Here is a 17944-nt window from a genome sequence, read left to right on the forward strand (position 1 = left end):
CTAAACTTTAAATTTTCAAAAGTAAGCATTTGGAGATACTAATGCTAAGTTCAGGCTTCAAAAATGTCAACTATTGTCATCTGGATACTTCTGTTCTATTTTAAAGATGTATTCAACTTAGATACTTTAAACTATAGATTCATTTTTTGGTGGTCAAAATTATTTATCATCTAAAACATTTTACTTTAATTCCAAACGTTTTAACTACTAGTATGACAACAGGGTTTTAACTATCAGAGGAATTAACCAGTGGAAAGAAAAAGAGACAAACAAGCAAAATCCTATATTTAAGCCGCAGGCAACAATTAAGGCCCTTTCCGGCACAGTGGCATTGGACTGGCAACTCAAAAGTCCAGGAATAATTCTACTAACACAGGGAAACTCATGCATTTTGGTAAATATGCCCTAACATTCACAGTTGAAGCTTCTTCTAGACCTTGCTTTTTTCAATAGGGCAATTTTGACTTTTTCCTTCTTATTATGCTGCCTTGTGACTTGAACTCGACTTCTTTTTCTTCTTCTTACTATGTTTTTTGTGCTGTTTCTTCTTCTTCTTCTTTGCTTTCTCCATTGCTTTTTCTCGCTCTTCACGTCTTCTCTTCTTTTTTGCTTGAGCCTCCTCTTCGTAATCTGATTCTGATGAGGAATCTGGTGATGAAGGTTTCTCCTCAGGACAGGCCTTCTTCCTTTTTTTGCTGAGACTTCTGACATGCTTTTCTTTCTCTGTGTCATCCTTTGACTTCTTCTTCTTTTTAACAGACACCTTGCTCTCTGATTCAGATTCACAGGTAGAGCTTTCTGATGATTTGTGTGAACGGTTCTTCTTTTTCTTTCTTTTTTTTCCATGTTTCTTTTCCTCCTCCTCAGAATCTGAAGAGCTGCTTGAAGAATCAGAGCTTGATGAAGAAGGTGAAGACTGACAATATTTCTTCTTCTTCTTCTTCTTCTTCTTTTTCTTCTTTTCTCTTTTTTTGGATGAGCCCTCCTTTTCACTCAATAACTTCTCTCTCCTTTTTTCTAATTCTTTCTTCCAATTCTCAGTCATTTTTTCTTCGAATTCCGCTAGTGCCTTGGAGCCTTTCTTTTTGTTTTCTAATTGTTTCTTCACTTCTTCCCAGGTGGGCCTTGGTCGATTCAGATAATCTTGTATTGTTGGGCCTAAGGATTGCGATGGGCCCCTCCATCTGGCCATTGCTATAGGATTCATATAGGCCACCCGGTTATCCCGCTTCCCCATGAGGCCTGATGGCGCCCAGAGCAGACTCTCAATTGCTAAAGAGAATAAGTATAGACCCCCTTTTTAGAGTCTTCATCTGCTGGTATACCAGGCGGGCTTGACTCTGTGAGAGAAGCAGATGGGATGATTACAAAACACCTTTAATAAGAGACAAAGTAATCATGTTTAAGTTTCACTGCTCGGTATCACATAATACAGCAGAAAGATTTCCAAAATCACAGACCTTGGGAACAAAGAATATACACACTTAAGATTTTTGCATATTTTAGATATTGTGGTACAAATGGAACATACAGTGCTTTTTATACCTCACGTTAGGTTCTGTTATCTAAATGTTTTAATAACGATTTCCTTTTATACTGTATGATACTTATCCTTTTTTCTTTCTTTCATTCTGCCTTACAGGTTATAAAGAGAGAGAGAGAAATTTCTATAGCTAAATTCTGTACCAGGCAGACCTTCTCCATCTTAGGAAAGTACAACCCAATCTCCTCCACTCTGACAAAAGTCCAGAGTCATCCCTGAAAAATCCTCCTCCCTCAACTCTCACATTCATTCTATTATTAAATCCTGCTGTTAAAATCCCACAGTAGGTCTCATGTCTGTTCATGTCTCTCCAAATATATTGTCAACACAGTCCATGTCCTATCATCTCTTGCTTAGACTACTTATATCTAGTATCTATTAAGTGTTTACTACCCACCAGGGACTGCTTAGTTGTGCAATGGATTATCTCACTCAGTCTCTAGAATAGCCCTATAAGGTTGATCCTATTGTTATTCCCATTTCGCAGCTGAAGAAACTGAGGCTTAGACAATTTGAGTAACTTGCACAGAGTAACAGCTAATAAATGGCAAATGGCAAAACCTGGATTTAAATCGAAGCACCCTGATGCCAAATCCTGCACACCTAACACAACACTATATTGCCTCCTTACAGCAACCTCTTAATTGATAGCCCTATTTTTACCCTTACTCTCTTCCATTCCAGTTCCATGCTGCAATTGGAAGGATCTTAAAATACCCTAGTGGTTTTACATTTTAATGAGAATCAAATCCAGACTCCTATAAAGGTCTTATATGATCTGTCCTGTTATCTCTCTTACTTTCACATAGAGCTACTCAATCCTTTTCTCAAGTCTATCTTTTCCAATCTTCTCTTGGTTTCTGGAACATGCTAAGCTCCAAGCCTAGCCACCATGGCCATTCCACCTCATCTTCAGGTCTCAATTTAAATGTCAATTCCTCAGAAAGACAACTGTTAGATTGAATTATATAAAATCACTAATTATACGGGACAAAAATAGTCAAATGCCAGCAATTTCACATGGCTCAACCTTATATTAAATTATGTTGCCTCTGTATCAATCCCTCATACTCATTATTCTGTATCACAGTTCCCTGCTTCTTTAATTCATGGCACTTAGAAAATTGATGATTATCTTATTCGTCTGATTATTTGAATGTATTTGTGTGTGTGAGTGCATGTGTGAGGGTGTGTATGTATGTGTGTGTGTGTATACCCATGGAAAAATATAAGGCCAAGAAGAGTAAGACCATGTTTGATCTGTCTTATCACCATGGTATTCCAGTATCCAACATGGCATCTGGCCCACACTAAGAACTCAATAAATATTTGCCCAATAATAAACAAACAAATGAATGGATTGATGGATGGGTAACTCTGTGAGAGAGGGGAATTCAGAGAAGCCTCTTGGAGTTGGTGATGTCTGTACAGGATTTTGAAGGATAAAGACGAGTTTTCTCAGGAAACAAGGAAATGAAGGACATTCTGGGCAGAGGAAAGAATATGTGAAAAAACAGAGAGATCTGAAAGAGCACCACGTATATAGTGTTGATGGAGCCTAAAGTGCGAGAGGGCAGTGGCAGGAGGGAGGCTGCATAGGAATAAACAGCCTGATCACAGAGGCCCTCTTAGGTCATTTTAAGATCTTGGAATCTGTTCTATAGTTGATAGGAAGCTAACAAAATCTGAAGAGAAAGATAATCAGACATATCACAGATTTTTCTCTTAATCTCCATCTTGACTATGACCCTTTAAGTCAACCTAACATACCTACCCATCAAAAGCTCAATGTCACAGACTTCACAGAGATTCTTGGTGATAGTTTCCTGCATTTGATTTATTGTGTTCTTTACCTTATTCTCTTCCTCTTCAGTTCTGTCCAGCTCCTCTTAGGGCTTTCTGTCATTTTCATTCTTACCACTACTCCAAAGAGCTGTCAAATATCATTGTTTCCCAGACTTGACCATCAAAAGCCCTTAAGGATTTTAGTTCATGTTCAACCGGCTGGTTGTTTCTGCCACTACACACTTAGAATAGCATAATCCATTCTAATTTCAGTTCCTTGAGACCTAGTCCTGACATCATCTGGAAAGACAGGTAAAGATCAGCTCACAAAGGATTTGGATGTGATGCTGAGGTTGGAATTTAGTCTCTGGGACTTAGAATGAAGCTGATGGGGGAAATATTGACTATTTTAAGCAGGAGATTGATATGGTCACATTTGAGTGTTTAAGAGACAATTTCTTACAGCATGAAAGATGAATTGGAGGCAGGTAAGACTGAGGACAATGAGATTCATTTAAGTATTCACACAGACAAGAAATGAAAGAGTCTCAACTAAAAACACTGGCATTATGAATGAAAAGAGCGGGAAATATATGAGACATGCTAAGGAGAGTCTACTGAAATTAATGATGAATTGGATACAAAGGGTGAGGAAGAGAAAGGAATCTAGGGCAAAGTTCTGGCTTGTGAGACTAGATAAAAGGGTGATGGCAATGAATGGGTAACATAGGAAATGGCATAGACTTTGAGAAAACGTCTAGGTTCAGTGCTGGTTTCATAAAGTTTGAGGTGCCTGTGAAACATCTGAATGAATCTACATGTAGGAAATTGGATGCATAGGTGTTAGCATTCTGGAATGTAACCTGAGTTAGAGATATGGGATTGGCAGTTGCTGAGTGATGGCTAAGGCTACGAGAGAAAATTAAATTACCTTGGGGAGGATTTCAAACGAAAAAAGATTTGAGCGCTGGATCCAATTTAATAACAACACACAGGGGTTGGCAGAGAAAGTAAAGCCTACAAAGAACACTTCAGAAAATTAGCCAGAGTGGTAAGAGCTAGACCAGCATCAGGAGAAAAAAAAAAAAAAAAGGAAGAGTCACAGAAACACAGCAGGGAGAATAAACTTTCAAGGTGAGGATAATAATTGCCAAAGGCCTATGTTCATGAATTTCATTTGAGCAATATTTAAACATTAAAATCTGGGGGAAAAAAACCCTAAATGTCCATCAATAATGAACAGGTTATATGAATTATAGTACATGTATACAACGGGATAGTATGTCCACAACATACTGTTGAGTGAAAAGTTCGCCAGATGTAAACATAAGTTATCACTGCATTTGGGGAGGCATTATTTCCTTTTGTAGATTTTTCTATACTATTCACATTTTTTTTACAATGAGCAGGTATTATCTTTACCTTTAAAAAAAATCCAGGAAAAAGATGTCATGGACAGTATTAAATGCAGCAGATAAGTAAAGTAAGATAAAATCAGAAAATGTCCATTATATTTGGTTATGAAGAAATCATTAGTTACTTTTGCTAACGCAATTTCAATTAATTAGTGAGGGTAGAAGCCAGATGACAGTGGATTAAAAACCAAATGGGAGGTGAGAAATTAGAGATATAAGGTACATAGACTCATTTGATAAGGAAAGTAAAGAGATAGGAAGGTAACTAAAATAAGGGATGAAAAATTAAGGAAAATTGTTTTTTGGTGTTGTTTGTTTTTATCATAGAAGAAACTTGAACATGTTTATAGGGTGACAAAGTATAAATAGAAAGAGTTTAAAGAAGATAGGAAAGAAAGGGAATAATTCTTTGTGGCAAACTACAGAAGAAACAGGAATCAAAGTCACAGTTAGAAGATGCCTCTTCTTGAAAGAGCAGAGGCAAAGAATAAAGAAAGAATATGGGTGTAGGGTTGTTTTTTTCTTTTAATGGGAGGGAGATGAAAGGGTGAAAGTTGAAGTGTTTCTCACATAATAGCCTGAATTTTCATTCAATGGTAGGTGCCAAGGTCATCTGCTAAGAATAAGGCAGGTTGAGGTAGCATAGAAGTTTTGAGACCAATAATTAAAATTTGGAATAACTGCAGAGGGGAATGGGGGAGAATGCTGACAGCAGACAAGAGTTGTGGGAGGCCCTCAGAACTGCAGAATCTGTGTGCTCTGTCCTCAGAAGATAAAGCACACTGAGAAAAAAGAAAAAGTAACCGCTACAAGGTTTCTTGCTCAAGGCTCTTTGTTTAAAAAGTATTATGGTTTAACTTCTGTTTCTATTTTAGAAGAGAAACTTGATTCTCTATATCTCTATTTGTATGAAGTATGTTAATTTTGTATAAAGATTAGATACAGACTCTAACAGCCCTATGGTAATCTGGGTGTTATAACAGTTATTTGTTCTTTCATTCTTACAACTCCCTTTTGATTACCTATACCAGACATTATGTTACATGCCATGGAGATTATGGTCTAGTAAAGGTCTAGTCATTAAACAAATATCAAACAAATGAGTATACAATTACAACTGTGATTAGAATGATAAAGGAAAATTATAGGATGCTATGAAAAGTATAATGAGTGACCTCATTTAGAATGGAAGGTCAACTCTGAGATACTGACATGTAACTAACATGTGATCTGAGACCTGATGGATAAATCAGAGATAGCCAGATGAAAGGGTTAAACAGTATAGGAGTAATAAAAGAGCCAAAGTCAATTGAATGTTCCAAGAAAAAAGAATACCAGATGCTTAAGGCCCTGAGGTGAAAAGGAAAATCCAAATACAATGCAAATATTCACATTATTACACTGTTGTAGACCAGTCATAATATTAACTTCTTGAAAGTGATTGTATCTATACCATTTTTTTCATTGAATATGCTCAGGTAAAAGTCAATATGAATTTAAGTTAATTAAAAGCATATTTTAATGTTTCACAGTGTAATTTCAATTGTAACTATTACCAAGGCTAGTTACTTTGAAGACATACCCTATTTTACAAATCATTTCACTGAATTTTTAGTGCTATGTCTAGCTGTAAGCATCACACTGTGTCTCACAGACACATGCACTGGAAAACTCTTTAAAATAGTTGGCAATTGCACTGAGACTTAATATGAAACATCCAACTCTTCTGAAAAGGTCTGGACAATCAGATGAGGCCCCTATACAAAACAATGTTCTTTGTTCCCACTAGCTAATGTAAGTTTAAGTACCACGCTACCGAAATAAATGACTCTTATAAAGCTACTTAAAGGCTTAAAGACAGCAATGCATCTACTAATTTATAAAATAATAATAATAATAACCTGCACATATATACTAATAATACCTTTAATTATCACACTATGTTTCTGCCATTTCACATTGAATAATAACATAGAAAAAAAGCCACAGCATAATATAATTCACAGGCTGAATAAGAGACAAAGACGGTTTCTGGAGACATTTAATTATACTTGACAATTTCCTGAAAATATCGAGCTTTAGCAAGTGTACATAATATGATATCCTTTCTCTAAATTAAACTCAAGCAACTACACATTCTATTCCAGTTGTTAACATGACTGTCTTGAAGGAGAAGTTATCACTCTTATTTTGACTGGGATCAAGATGATAGAAAGCTGTGCTGTGTTAAAAGCATTCACCTCAGGTGAATTCCCTCTAGCGTAGTTGTGTCATGGAGCATTTCTCATCTGAGGAAAAAGGTGTAGAATTTGAAAGACTGCCTCCTCTTTTCCCGTCTACAGAATTGTCAAATGACAAGGGATCAGTCTCTACCATCTTAAGGATGACACCAGAAAGCTTACAGCAGCAACAAAATATTGCAGATGTAAGAGATAAAATAAAAAAGAATGCTTATGAGAGGGTAGAAGCACCAAGTATGAATTTTAGCTAGGTGTTTATTCTAAAGAAATGAGTGCTTCACCCTTATTTATCTTAATAGAGTAATACATTTTGGATTTTATATTCAGAAAAACAAATCTTTGTTATCATTTAATTGAATCGAAATTAAAAAAATATAAACTTTCTGTTTTAGAGTATCTTTAGATTTATAGAAAAGTTGCAAGTATACTAGAGTATCTTTTATATCCAGTTTTCTTAATGATAATATCTTACATTAATACGTACATTTGTACATTTGCCACAACTAATAAGCCAATACTAACACATTCATATTAACTAAAGTCCATTCTTCATTTGAATTCCCTTAGTTTTTAACCTACTGTCCTTTTTCTGTTCCAGGATTCCATCCAGGACACCACATCACATTTAGTCATCATGTCTCCCAGGCTCCTCTAGACTGTGGCAGTTTCTTAGAACTTCCTTGGTTTTGAGGAATACTGATTTAGTATTGATTTTTTAGAATGTTCTTCATTTTGGGTTTGTCTGATGTATTCGTTGGCCATAATTTGAACATTGTTAAAGTCTATATAAATGTAAAGACTTGATATTCCATCAGTCATGTGAAAATGATTACAACTATTCAGTATTCACCACAAATAGGTACTATTCCAAGTGGTTTACCTTGATTATCTCAATTAATTCTCACTACTTCATGAAGTAGGTACTATTATTTTCCCCACTTGACAGATGAGCAAACTCAATCTCAGAAAGGTTAAGTAATTTTTCCAAGGTCTCACAGTAGTAGAGCCAAGATTGGACCCCTAGCAGCCTGATTTAAAGCCAGCATTGTTAAAGAATGCCATTGTAGCATGAAAAGTAGCTGCAAATTCTAGCTGAGGACTCTAATGAAAATATGATGGTTATTGTAGCTGTACACCTATCCCTTAAGTTCAGAAGGTCACATGGCAAATGCTCTCCTGAAAGGGTAGAAAAATGTCTAATGTTAATATAATTTAAGAGGGAGGGTATAGCTCAGAGGTAGAGTGTGTGCCTAGCATGCACAAGGTCCTGGGTTCAATCCCCAGTGCCTCCATTAAAGATAAACAAACCTAATTACCTCCCCTGCTAAAAATGTAAAATTATAAAAAAAAAAAGCTCAAAGAAAATATAACTTACATTGGTTAATATTATCAGTTTATATAAATTGGGACTACTTGAAGCAGGTGTTCTACATATTTATCAGATCAATCTCGAATTTTCAGATACATGAAGCATAAATCTCTCTTGGAGTGGGAGAGGAGATGGGAGTCTAGCTTAAACCAGTCAATGTATTTTTCTGCATTACTATGTGGCTGGATATAACTAACGTTTACAATAATGAGGAGAACCTGGGAAAATGGAAATGTACAGAAGACTCAAAAACACCGTTTAACTTATTATTTTCAACTTTTTTCCTTACCCAACCTGATTACCTGATTTAAGTTTTCCCTTCTCTCTTCACACCTGCAAGTACAGGGATGCTTAAGGAAAAGTGTTAACCATAATCAGCAAAAAGCAAATGGAAACTGTCCAAATCAACCTGGGTAATCAATAAACTATCAAGAGTTTCTCCTTTTTATACTCCAGATAACTTACTACCTATCTCTGTTCCTTCACATGGCTGTATATGTTCCTGCTATTTATATGATGTGTAATGTGTCACTTGTAGTTTCCTTTTCCCCCACTGGATTGCAGATCCCTAAAGGGTAAAGGCTTCAGTGTTGCTCAGACTACCATGTTTTCTATCCACTGCTATGGCAGATATTCTGAGTCACAGAATTTGCTAACCTAACACTTAACAACATGTCATATCAGTTATTTTGACCTATTTATTATATCATTGCCAGCAGCAGTTGTCATGCAAGACTCAGGAATACAGGAAAGTTCCACACTAGGAAGTCAGTTGTTTTTACCCAGACTCCCTTAAATCTTTTTCACCTTTTGACTGACATTGAAATAATCGGCCTATATACCCTTAAATCTTTTTCACCTTTTGACTGACATTGAAATAATCGGCCTATATAACTGCCTGAATCAGGAACCTGAAGATTCCAGCACATTTGCTTGATTTACTTCAAACTCAGTAACTCTAGATAACTGTTTTTCTATATGGAAGAAGTCAATTCTAACCCTAAATCCCTCAAAGGCCCTGAATATGAGTGTACAGATTACTTATGCCATCCCTTAACTCTTCTGATAAGCAGCTCTAGCAAAACTTTGTAATCTGTTTGGCTTATCTATTCCAAAATGTTTGAGGATGAAATTCCTCATCTTGAAAATAAATTTGATATCCTAAAACTTAGAGAAACATCTAAAATGTTATAGCATGCTGAAATGGAAGAAAACTTGGTTTTTATCAGCCTGAATTACTGGCTTAGAAAATAAATCATGGTTCTATAACTTTATTTTGACCATAACATACAATTTAAAATGGAAAAATAATCTTAAAATAAGGTTGAGTATGTTTGACAAAAATACATAATATCAATGTATGTATTTCACTTACGCACTCAACAAATGTTTATTGTGATCCTACAATGAGCCAGGCAAGTATTAATTTAAACAAGGAAGATAAAGTCCATGAATTCATGTGGTCTACATGTTAAAGGAGGGAGATGATGAACAAATTTGAGCTTTATTCCAAATATGTCAGAAGGAATCTAATCAAGACTTTAAAAGAAAATACTGGCTGGTGGTTGGGGGTTAGGGGGAATAGAGGAACAAGTTAAATGATGTAATAAGGAAACAAAGCTAACTGCAGAAGGTGGGACATTCTATAAAACAGATATCTGGCCTTTTCTAGAAATTACATGGGAAAACAATGAGGACTGCTCTAGAAAAAAAGAAGATTTAAAGAGACATGATTAAATGCCATGCATGAACTTTGATTTTATCCTAGTTCAGTAAAAAAAAAAAAAAAAAGGTATATGAGGTTTCTTTCTGGAGTGATAAAAACGTTCCAAAATTACATTGTGGTGATGGGTGCACAACTTTCATAAATTTGCAGTAAAACATTAAATCTTACACTTAAATAATTTTCATAGTGTGAAAATTATACTCCAATAAAGCTGTTAAAATGATTCTGAGGGCACACTTAGGGATATCTCATACTGGAAGGTAGTAGATGATAATCAGGGAATTTTAAAAAATAACTTAAATATTACAATATTGAGAGTATGGGAGAGAATGCCCTTATTTTTAGGAGATGCAAGCTGAAAAAACTGCAAATGAAGCATCATGAGGTCTGTAACTTTCACATTGTGCTTTTTCTTTTAATATTCATCACAATGAAAATGATCTAATTATTTGTGTAATCATTTGTTTAATACCATTTCCACACTCTAAATGATGGGTTCTATAAGGAAAAGATCTATGTGTACTGTGGTCACCACCAAAGCTCTCAAAAACATTAGCATACCAATACGTTATTTCATTTAAAAATCAATAAAAACCACCTTTCTTAACCCCACTTCCCCTGTTATCTACCGCTCCATTTCTCTGTTGTTTTTTTTTCAGTAAAACTCCTGGAAAGTGACATTTATACAGTTTTCAATCCTTCTCCTCCCATTCTCTCTTGAACCCACACCCATGGGGTGTTCACTTCAACCACTCTATGGGAACTTTTGTTGCCCAGGTCACTAATGACCTCCATGTTACTGTATCTAATGATCAATTCTCATTTTTATCTTAACTTAATCATTTGGTATCAATTAACAGAGTGGATCACTCCCTCCTACTTGAAACACTTACCTCAAATGGCTTCGAAGATTACAAATGCTCAGTTTTCCTCTCACTTCCCCAGCTGCTGCTTTCCAGTCTCCCTTTCAGGTTCTTCCACTTTGACCAAAGATGAAAAATGAGATAATATTTGTTAAAGTCCTTTGCATAAGTTGGCAGTAAGTTTTAACTAAAGTTTTAACTTAGTAAGTAAGAACTAAAACTTTAAGTAACAACAACAAAAATGTAACCAAATTTGAAAAGGTATACTGACCAGAAGAAAAGGTTCTTTTATTCAGGTAAAGTAATAACCCTCTTTAAAAGGTTATAATTAGCCCATTCTCGCCATTATAGTTATTTATTCAATTGTAAATATCTTAGTAACTACAGATTATTCCCTGCTTTCATACTTTTCCTACCTATAATTGGTCATCTAATGTATTCCTTCCTCATTGCCTATTGAAACTCCTCTACCCTCAAAGGAATCTGGTCTGAAACCCAACCTCTTTAAACAAAATTCTGCCCCAACACCTGGACTCCTATTTTATATTTCTATAGTGCTTTCAAATTTACGAAGTGAATTAATAAATAAAGGAGCAATACTGGGGTAAATTGTATGAAATAATTTAACAACTCTAAACAATCTAAGGAATACAATTTCTACCTTCCTTGGTGTCCCTAAACTTTGATGACCAACGCAGACTAACCAACATAAACATTTCTGACAGCAATAATAGATATTACTCTAAGACTGTAACTCAAAGTGTGGTTCCAGGACCTATGGGGTTCTCCAAGATCCTTTCAGGAGGTCTGCAAAGTTCTCTTTTTTCCAGATATCTTATTTGTGTGAGGCCTGATTTTTTAAATATACTTCAACTAAAGCAACCTATCACAACAGATTAAATGTAGAAGCAGATAAGAGAGTTATTAAGTTGCCACTAAAGAGATTTAAAAGTGTAAAATAATACATCTCTGTTCATTAAATATTTTTAATTTCGAAAATATAATTACATTTTGTAAAAAGTTATCTAGTTAAAATTTAATGGTCTTATTACTGGTATTTTCAAATGGATTAATCAATAGCTTAAATTTTTCTCAGTTTTAGTTTTTAATACCATAAATATCAATAGCTGTTATTTACCAGATATTATTTACCACATAAACAAATGTTCTTTGGGGTCCTCAGTAATTTCTAATAGTCTAAAGGAATCCTGAAACCAAATGGTTAGAGAACTATTCCTCTGAGAAAATGTTTCTCGAAGTATGTCCACTGACCATCTACATCAGCGCTATATGGGACACTTGTTACAAATACAGATTTCAGGACTCCACGTAAGACCTACTAAATCGTAACTTCTGGGGTCATGAACTTACATTTTAAACCCGATCCTCAGTGACTCTTACGCACACTAATGTTAGAAAACTCTAATAAAGAGGTATATAGACTTCAGAGTCTGATAGTCAGTCTCTAGCTCGGCCACTTCCTGTTTGTAACCATAGCCCATACCACCCTTCGACCAACCAATTTCCGGCTCTCATTTTCCCCATCCGCTGAACCCTCTTCAAACTGCAAATCCTCAGTTAAACAGTTCCTTATTTCCAGAGGAAACTCAAAAATTCCTATGTAAGAGGAGTTTAGGGGCAGCAATCTGGTTGTTAGAGAAAGTAGGGACTTCAAGTTGCACTTCCGTAGGAAGTACGCGGCTTTACTCAGACTGCTTCACTCAGACTGCTTCATTTGGGGTAGCTGTGTGGAGAAAGTAAGATTTCGGAGGTGGGTAAAACATTCTAGGCTACACCTTGGCATCACCCCTTACCTATGTCCTTCCCCTGCGGGACGGGAACGACCTCAGAGGAGTTTATTTTCTGTTTTTCACCTCAGAGTACCGTGCCACCGTTGAAGCCGGCAGCCATTTTGTCTTCCCTTAGCCCCGCCCCCAATCCGTTATCCTTACAAAGTTGCCGCCCACTTCCTCAATGCAGGCTGTGATTTGCATACAGAGTTCTGACCAATCAAAGGTCTGAAACTGGTTATGATGTCATTGATTTAACAGAAACCTGACAGAAATCCGTGAAATTTTGCCCAGCCGTGAACGATCACTTTAAGAGCCAAAGGCTTATTTAAATATATAAAGTTTTCTGTAGAACGCTGCTATTAAAGGTACAGACCACTAACGCTCAAGATCAGAATCATCTAGGTTTTTTAAAAACCTACAAAATAACTACATAATTAAAACTGTGACAGTGCTGTAAAGAAAATGCATAGGGTTTGATGACAGCACATATCTAGTACTTAGTCAATGGGATCAAGGAAGACCTCTCTTTGAAAGCAGGATTTAAAATAAGACCTGAAAGATGAATAGTCACTAGCCAGGTAAACAGGATGAGGGCTAGTTCAAAGCAGAAGAAAAAAACATGTGAAAGCACTGAGACAGGAATGATGTTGGCTCCTTCAAGAAACAATAGGCTAACATGACTGGAGGGTAACGATCAATGGTGATGGCAGCGTGGGATGATGCTGAAGAAATGGGCAGAAGCATGATCATGAAGGACCTGAGAGGCAATATTAAAGATTTTGAACTTTGTCCAAAAACTATGGGAAGATTTTTGAATAGAGAGACATGCTCATATTTGTATTTTAGAAAAATCATTCTCTCTAGTATGTGGAAAATACAGAGGAGATAAGATTGGATACAGAAGGAATGTTAATCTACATGAGAGATGATGGTTAGTCAGATTAGGATGGGGCTAGAAGGCCATGGCTCATGAATAACACCCTTAACTGAGTACCATACTGTATACCAGGTGTGGAATCACTGAACATTTTAAACAGGGAAGTGACATGATCATATTTTCACTTTTAAAAAGTCACTTTGCCCCACATATGGAGAAAGGATACTAGTGGTCTATAAAGGAATGCAGGGTGATGAATTAGGCAGTAGTATAGGTATGATAGTTTGGACTGGGTAGTGGCAGCAGATGAAGATGGTCTGAGATAGTCTGGATTAGGATGCTGGCACTAAAGTAGGAGACAAATGGGCAGATATGAGATACTATTTTGGAGGCAGAACCAAGAGGACTTGGTGACTGGGTAAGGGAGAAAAAGAAATCAAAGATAACTATCTGGAACTCGGCAGCCAGAAGTGCCATTTATTGTATCATTAAAGAAGTGGTAAAGGGTGGATGAGCAAATTTGTTTTTGTACATGTTAATTCAGAGATGTCTGCTAGACACCCAAATAGAGATTCTGACTAGGCAGCTGATTATATGAGTCTGGGGCTCCAAAGGGATGCATGTTTGGCTGTCTACCTTACACTTCAGACTCTGAAGACTTGTAGACTTGAAGAATATACTTGTAGACTCGAAGTATATACTTGAGGACTCTCACATTACATGGAGAATTTCTTTAGGGCAGCAGTACTGATTTATTCATCTATTATTTCCCGTGGTATCAAACACATAAGAAGTACTCAATATATCTGTTTATTTGAATTAAATTATGTAATCAATTTCAGTCACTGTTTCATCACAATTCTAAACACATAATCAATACTACACAAAAAATTATTCAGTAATCCATATGTTTTGTCTTTACAAGACAAGTGATAGTTTAACATGTGTTTTGACTGAATTGGCATAGCTCAATTGATATTCTGTCACTGGACTTTTGAAGTTAAAAGTGTTTGGAACACAAATTCTCATAGCCTAGAACTTCCACCTATGCCTAGGTGAGGAGGTCAGGAAATCTTTCCCAAAAGCACTATAAGCCTGGACAAAATTAACAAAAGCAACCATTTCAACACTTTGGAAATTGAACAAAACTATAAATCCATCTGAGTAGTGTTTATTTTTGAAACATCGCTGACCTTGGGGTACAATGAGCAGGAATCGGTGGCATTAGGACCTAGAGCTGCTCCTATACCCTCCAGCCCCCCAGTTCAATCAGTACAGAGGACTTACACACTGAAAACCACAAAACACTGCTGAGAGAAATTAAAGAACATCTAACTAATTAGGCAGATATTTCATGCTCTTGGATTGGAAGACTCAATACTATCAAGATAGTAATTCTCCCCAAATTGGTGGACAGACTAAATGCAACCCCTATTAAAATCCCAGCTGGCTTCTTTGCAGAAATTGACATTGACCAGTTGATCTTAAAATTAATATGGAAATACAAGGAACCAGAATAGTCAAAACAAATTTGCAAATGTGGAACAAAATTGGGAGGACTCACACTTTCCAATTTCAAAATTTAAGATAAAATCACAATTAATCAGACAGTGTGGTATTGGCCCAAGGATAGGCATATAGATAAGTAGAATAGAATTCAAAATTCAGAAATAAAGTCTAACATTTATGGTCAATTGATTTCCCACAAAGGTACGAAGACAATTTAGTAGGGGAGAGGTTAGTCTTTTCAACAAAGGAGCTGGGACACTTTTTTTTAAAACAAGAAGGAAATTAGACCCTTGCTTCATACTATATACAAAAAATTAACTCAAGATGGATCACAGACCCAAATTTAAGAGCTAAAATACATAATTTCTGGAAGAAAATATAGGATAAAATTTCATGACCTTGAGTAGGGCAGAGAGTTCTTAGGTACAGTATTGAAACCATGATCCATAGAAGAAAAAATTGATTGATTTGAATTTATCAACTTTGACTCCTCAAAAGTCACCAATAAATGCAAGCCACAGACTAGAAGAAAGCATTTGTAAATCATAGATCTAACAAAAAGCTCAGAAACAGAATATCTGAATAACTCTTACAACTCAGTAATTATTAGGAAGCAAAAAACCCCATTAAAAATAGGCAAATAGTTTGAAAAGACATTTCCTCAAAGAAGATATGAGTGGCTAAAAGGATATAAAAAGATACGCGTCATTAGTCATTAGGGAAATGTAAATCAGAACCTCAATTAGAAACTACTACATATCCACTAGAATGGCTATAATAAAAAAGACAAATGATACCAAATGTCGAGGATTCAGAGAAAACAGACCACTTGTGCATTGTTGGTGAGGATATAATATGGTACAGATACTTTGTAAACTATTTTGGAAGTTTCTTAACAAAGTAAATATAAATTTCCCATAAATAGCAGTTTTACTCCTAGGAATCTAACCATAAGAAATAAAAATGTATGTCCATACAGAGGCATGTGTATAACTGTTCATAGTAGCATTACCGGTAATAGCAAAAAAGCTGGAAAAAATGCAAACATCCATCGCCTAGTAAATGGATGAACAATATGTGATATATTTACACAATGGAATACTATTAATCAATTAAAAGAAACAAGCTATTGATACATGCTACAACATGGATGCACCTTAAAAACATTATGCTCAGTGACAGAAGATAGATGCAATGGACCACATATTATATGATTCCGTTTATATGAAGTATACAGAAAAGGCAAAGTTACAGAGGAAGAAAACAGAAGAGTAGTTGCTTAAGCCTAGGCATGGAAGAAGAAATTAACCACTAATGGGTCCCACAGAACTTTTGGGGATGACGGAAAAATTTTAAAACTGATTTGTGGTGATGGTTGCACAACTCAATTAATTTACTAAAATCATTGAATTATACACTAATAAGAGTGAATTTTATAGTATGTATATTACATTTCAATATATCTGTTTTAAAAAACACAGGGATATTTTAAAGGGAAGAATTTGATGGACTTCCTTTAAGGCACCTACAATGGCTTTCTTTAGGCTTACCGTATGTACTAATTTTCATAATTTCTCCGTTTACATAACACTCCTTACACAACAATGAATCACAAGCCCTGACTGCTAAGCCTTTTCCCAGTTGTAATCTTACATATCCAGTTACCTTTCCGACTACTCCCTGATAACTAACTCTTCTCCATCTCAGTAAGTTTTCCTTCTCAATTTTCTCAAGGCTATTAGTTATGCCTGCTTTTTACATCTTCTCACACTCTTAGTACTAATATATGACATTTTCACATGATTTTTTTTACTTATTAACATAACTGCTCCTGGGATGCTTCATGCTTTCATTTTTTGCCTCCTAAATTAGACTGTGAGCTACATCAAAGGCAACTTTCAAGGTTTAACTTTTTCTGTACTCTCAAAACAGGCAGCACAGTGCTGAGAACAAAGCAGATAGTCATTAAATGAATGTTGATTTAAATTAATAACCCACATTCTTGCATTCATTTATCACAAGTTTATGAGCACCCAATACATGTAAAACACTGGGTTAAGTGCCATCAAGAAACCGAAGAAATGTATGATACATGCTCTCTCTTCTGAAGGAATTTATAAACAAGCTGGGCATGTAAAGGGTTAGAAAATACAAGACTATCATTCAAAAAAGATGTCAAGAAGCAATCCATGATTAAGAGAAAATGAGGAAACAAAATCAGTGAGTCATGGATCAGAAAAAGAGCTAAAATGAGTCTTAGAAGAGATAAATTGGATACTAAAATGTGAGAGAGGTTGAGATTTCAGGCAGGAAAGATGGACTGAGTGAGAAGGGCAGAGGTGAGAATTCAAAGTTTACGTAGAGAATTTGGGAGAAAATTAAGGTTGAAAATTGGGTTGAGGCCAGAAAGTGAATGGCCATGAATGCCTGATTAAGTTGTCCAGACTTTATTCTGCTAAAATAGCCATTCACTGAGCACCTACTATGTGACTGGTGGGTTACATGCATTGTTGTATGTTGGATACTGGATGTCCATTTCCTCAGTCTCATAGCCCTCAGATTTTCTTTCGAGAAGAGTCCAGTGGGACCATAACTAGAGGGCTCACACTATTGTAGTGAAGGGGCAAGCAATTACATTGCAAAATGACTGAAGTTTCAGTTTATTTCATCCTATTCTGGTTATGATGATAAGACTGTTCTGGTTATGAGGCCCTTGTGTTTTCTGCTTCCTTGGTATCCAGAGCTACTTCAATTCCTGCCTATTTCCAGCCCTGACTCACTAGCCTTCCACAGATTCTGTGAGATCTTGTTATTTTTCCAATGA

General features: G+C 35.9%; 1 protein-coding gene across 1 annotated transcript; it reads right to left on the reverse strand.

The window, feature by feature from the left end:
* Positions 1-162: 162 nt before the first annotated feature.
* FAM133A (family with sequence similarity 133 member A) lies at positions 163-11058 on the reverse strand. Its single transcript, XM_031445161.2, has 2 exons — positions 10972-11058; positions 163-1340 (listed from the first exon to the last, which is right to left on the reverse strand). The coding sequence occupies exon 2, from the start codon at positions 1235-1237 to the stop codon at positions 479-481; it is 759 nt and encodes a 252-aa protein (XP_031301021.2). The 5' UTR covers positions 1238-1340; positions 10972-11058; the 3' UTR covers positions 163-478.
* Positions 11059-17944: the final 6886 nt, after the last annotated feature.

Source organism: Camelus dromedarius, chromosome X (assembly GCF_036321535.1).
Source record: "Camelus dromedarius isolate mCamDro1 chromosome X, mCamDro1.pat, whole genome shotgun sequence".
Lineage (NCBI taxonomy): Eukaryota > Metazoa > Chordata > Mammalia > Artiodactyla > Camelidae > Camelus > Camelus dromedarius.

Coding starts and splice junctions, on each gene's coding strand:
- FAM133A (XM_031445161.2), bottom strand. CDS start 1,237: ATGGGGAAGCGGGATAACCGGGTGGCCTATATGAATCCTATAGCAATG.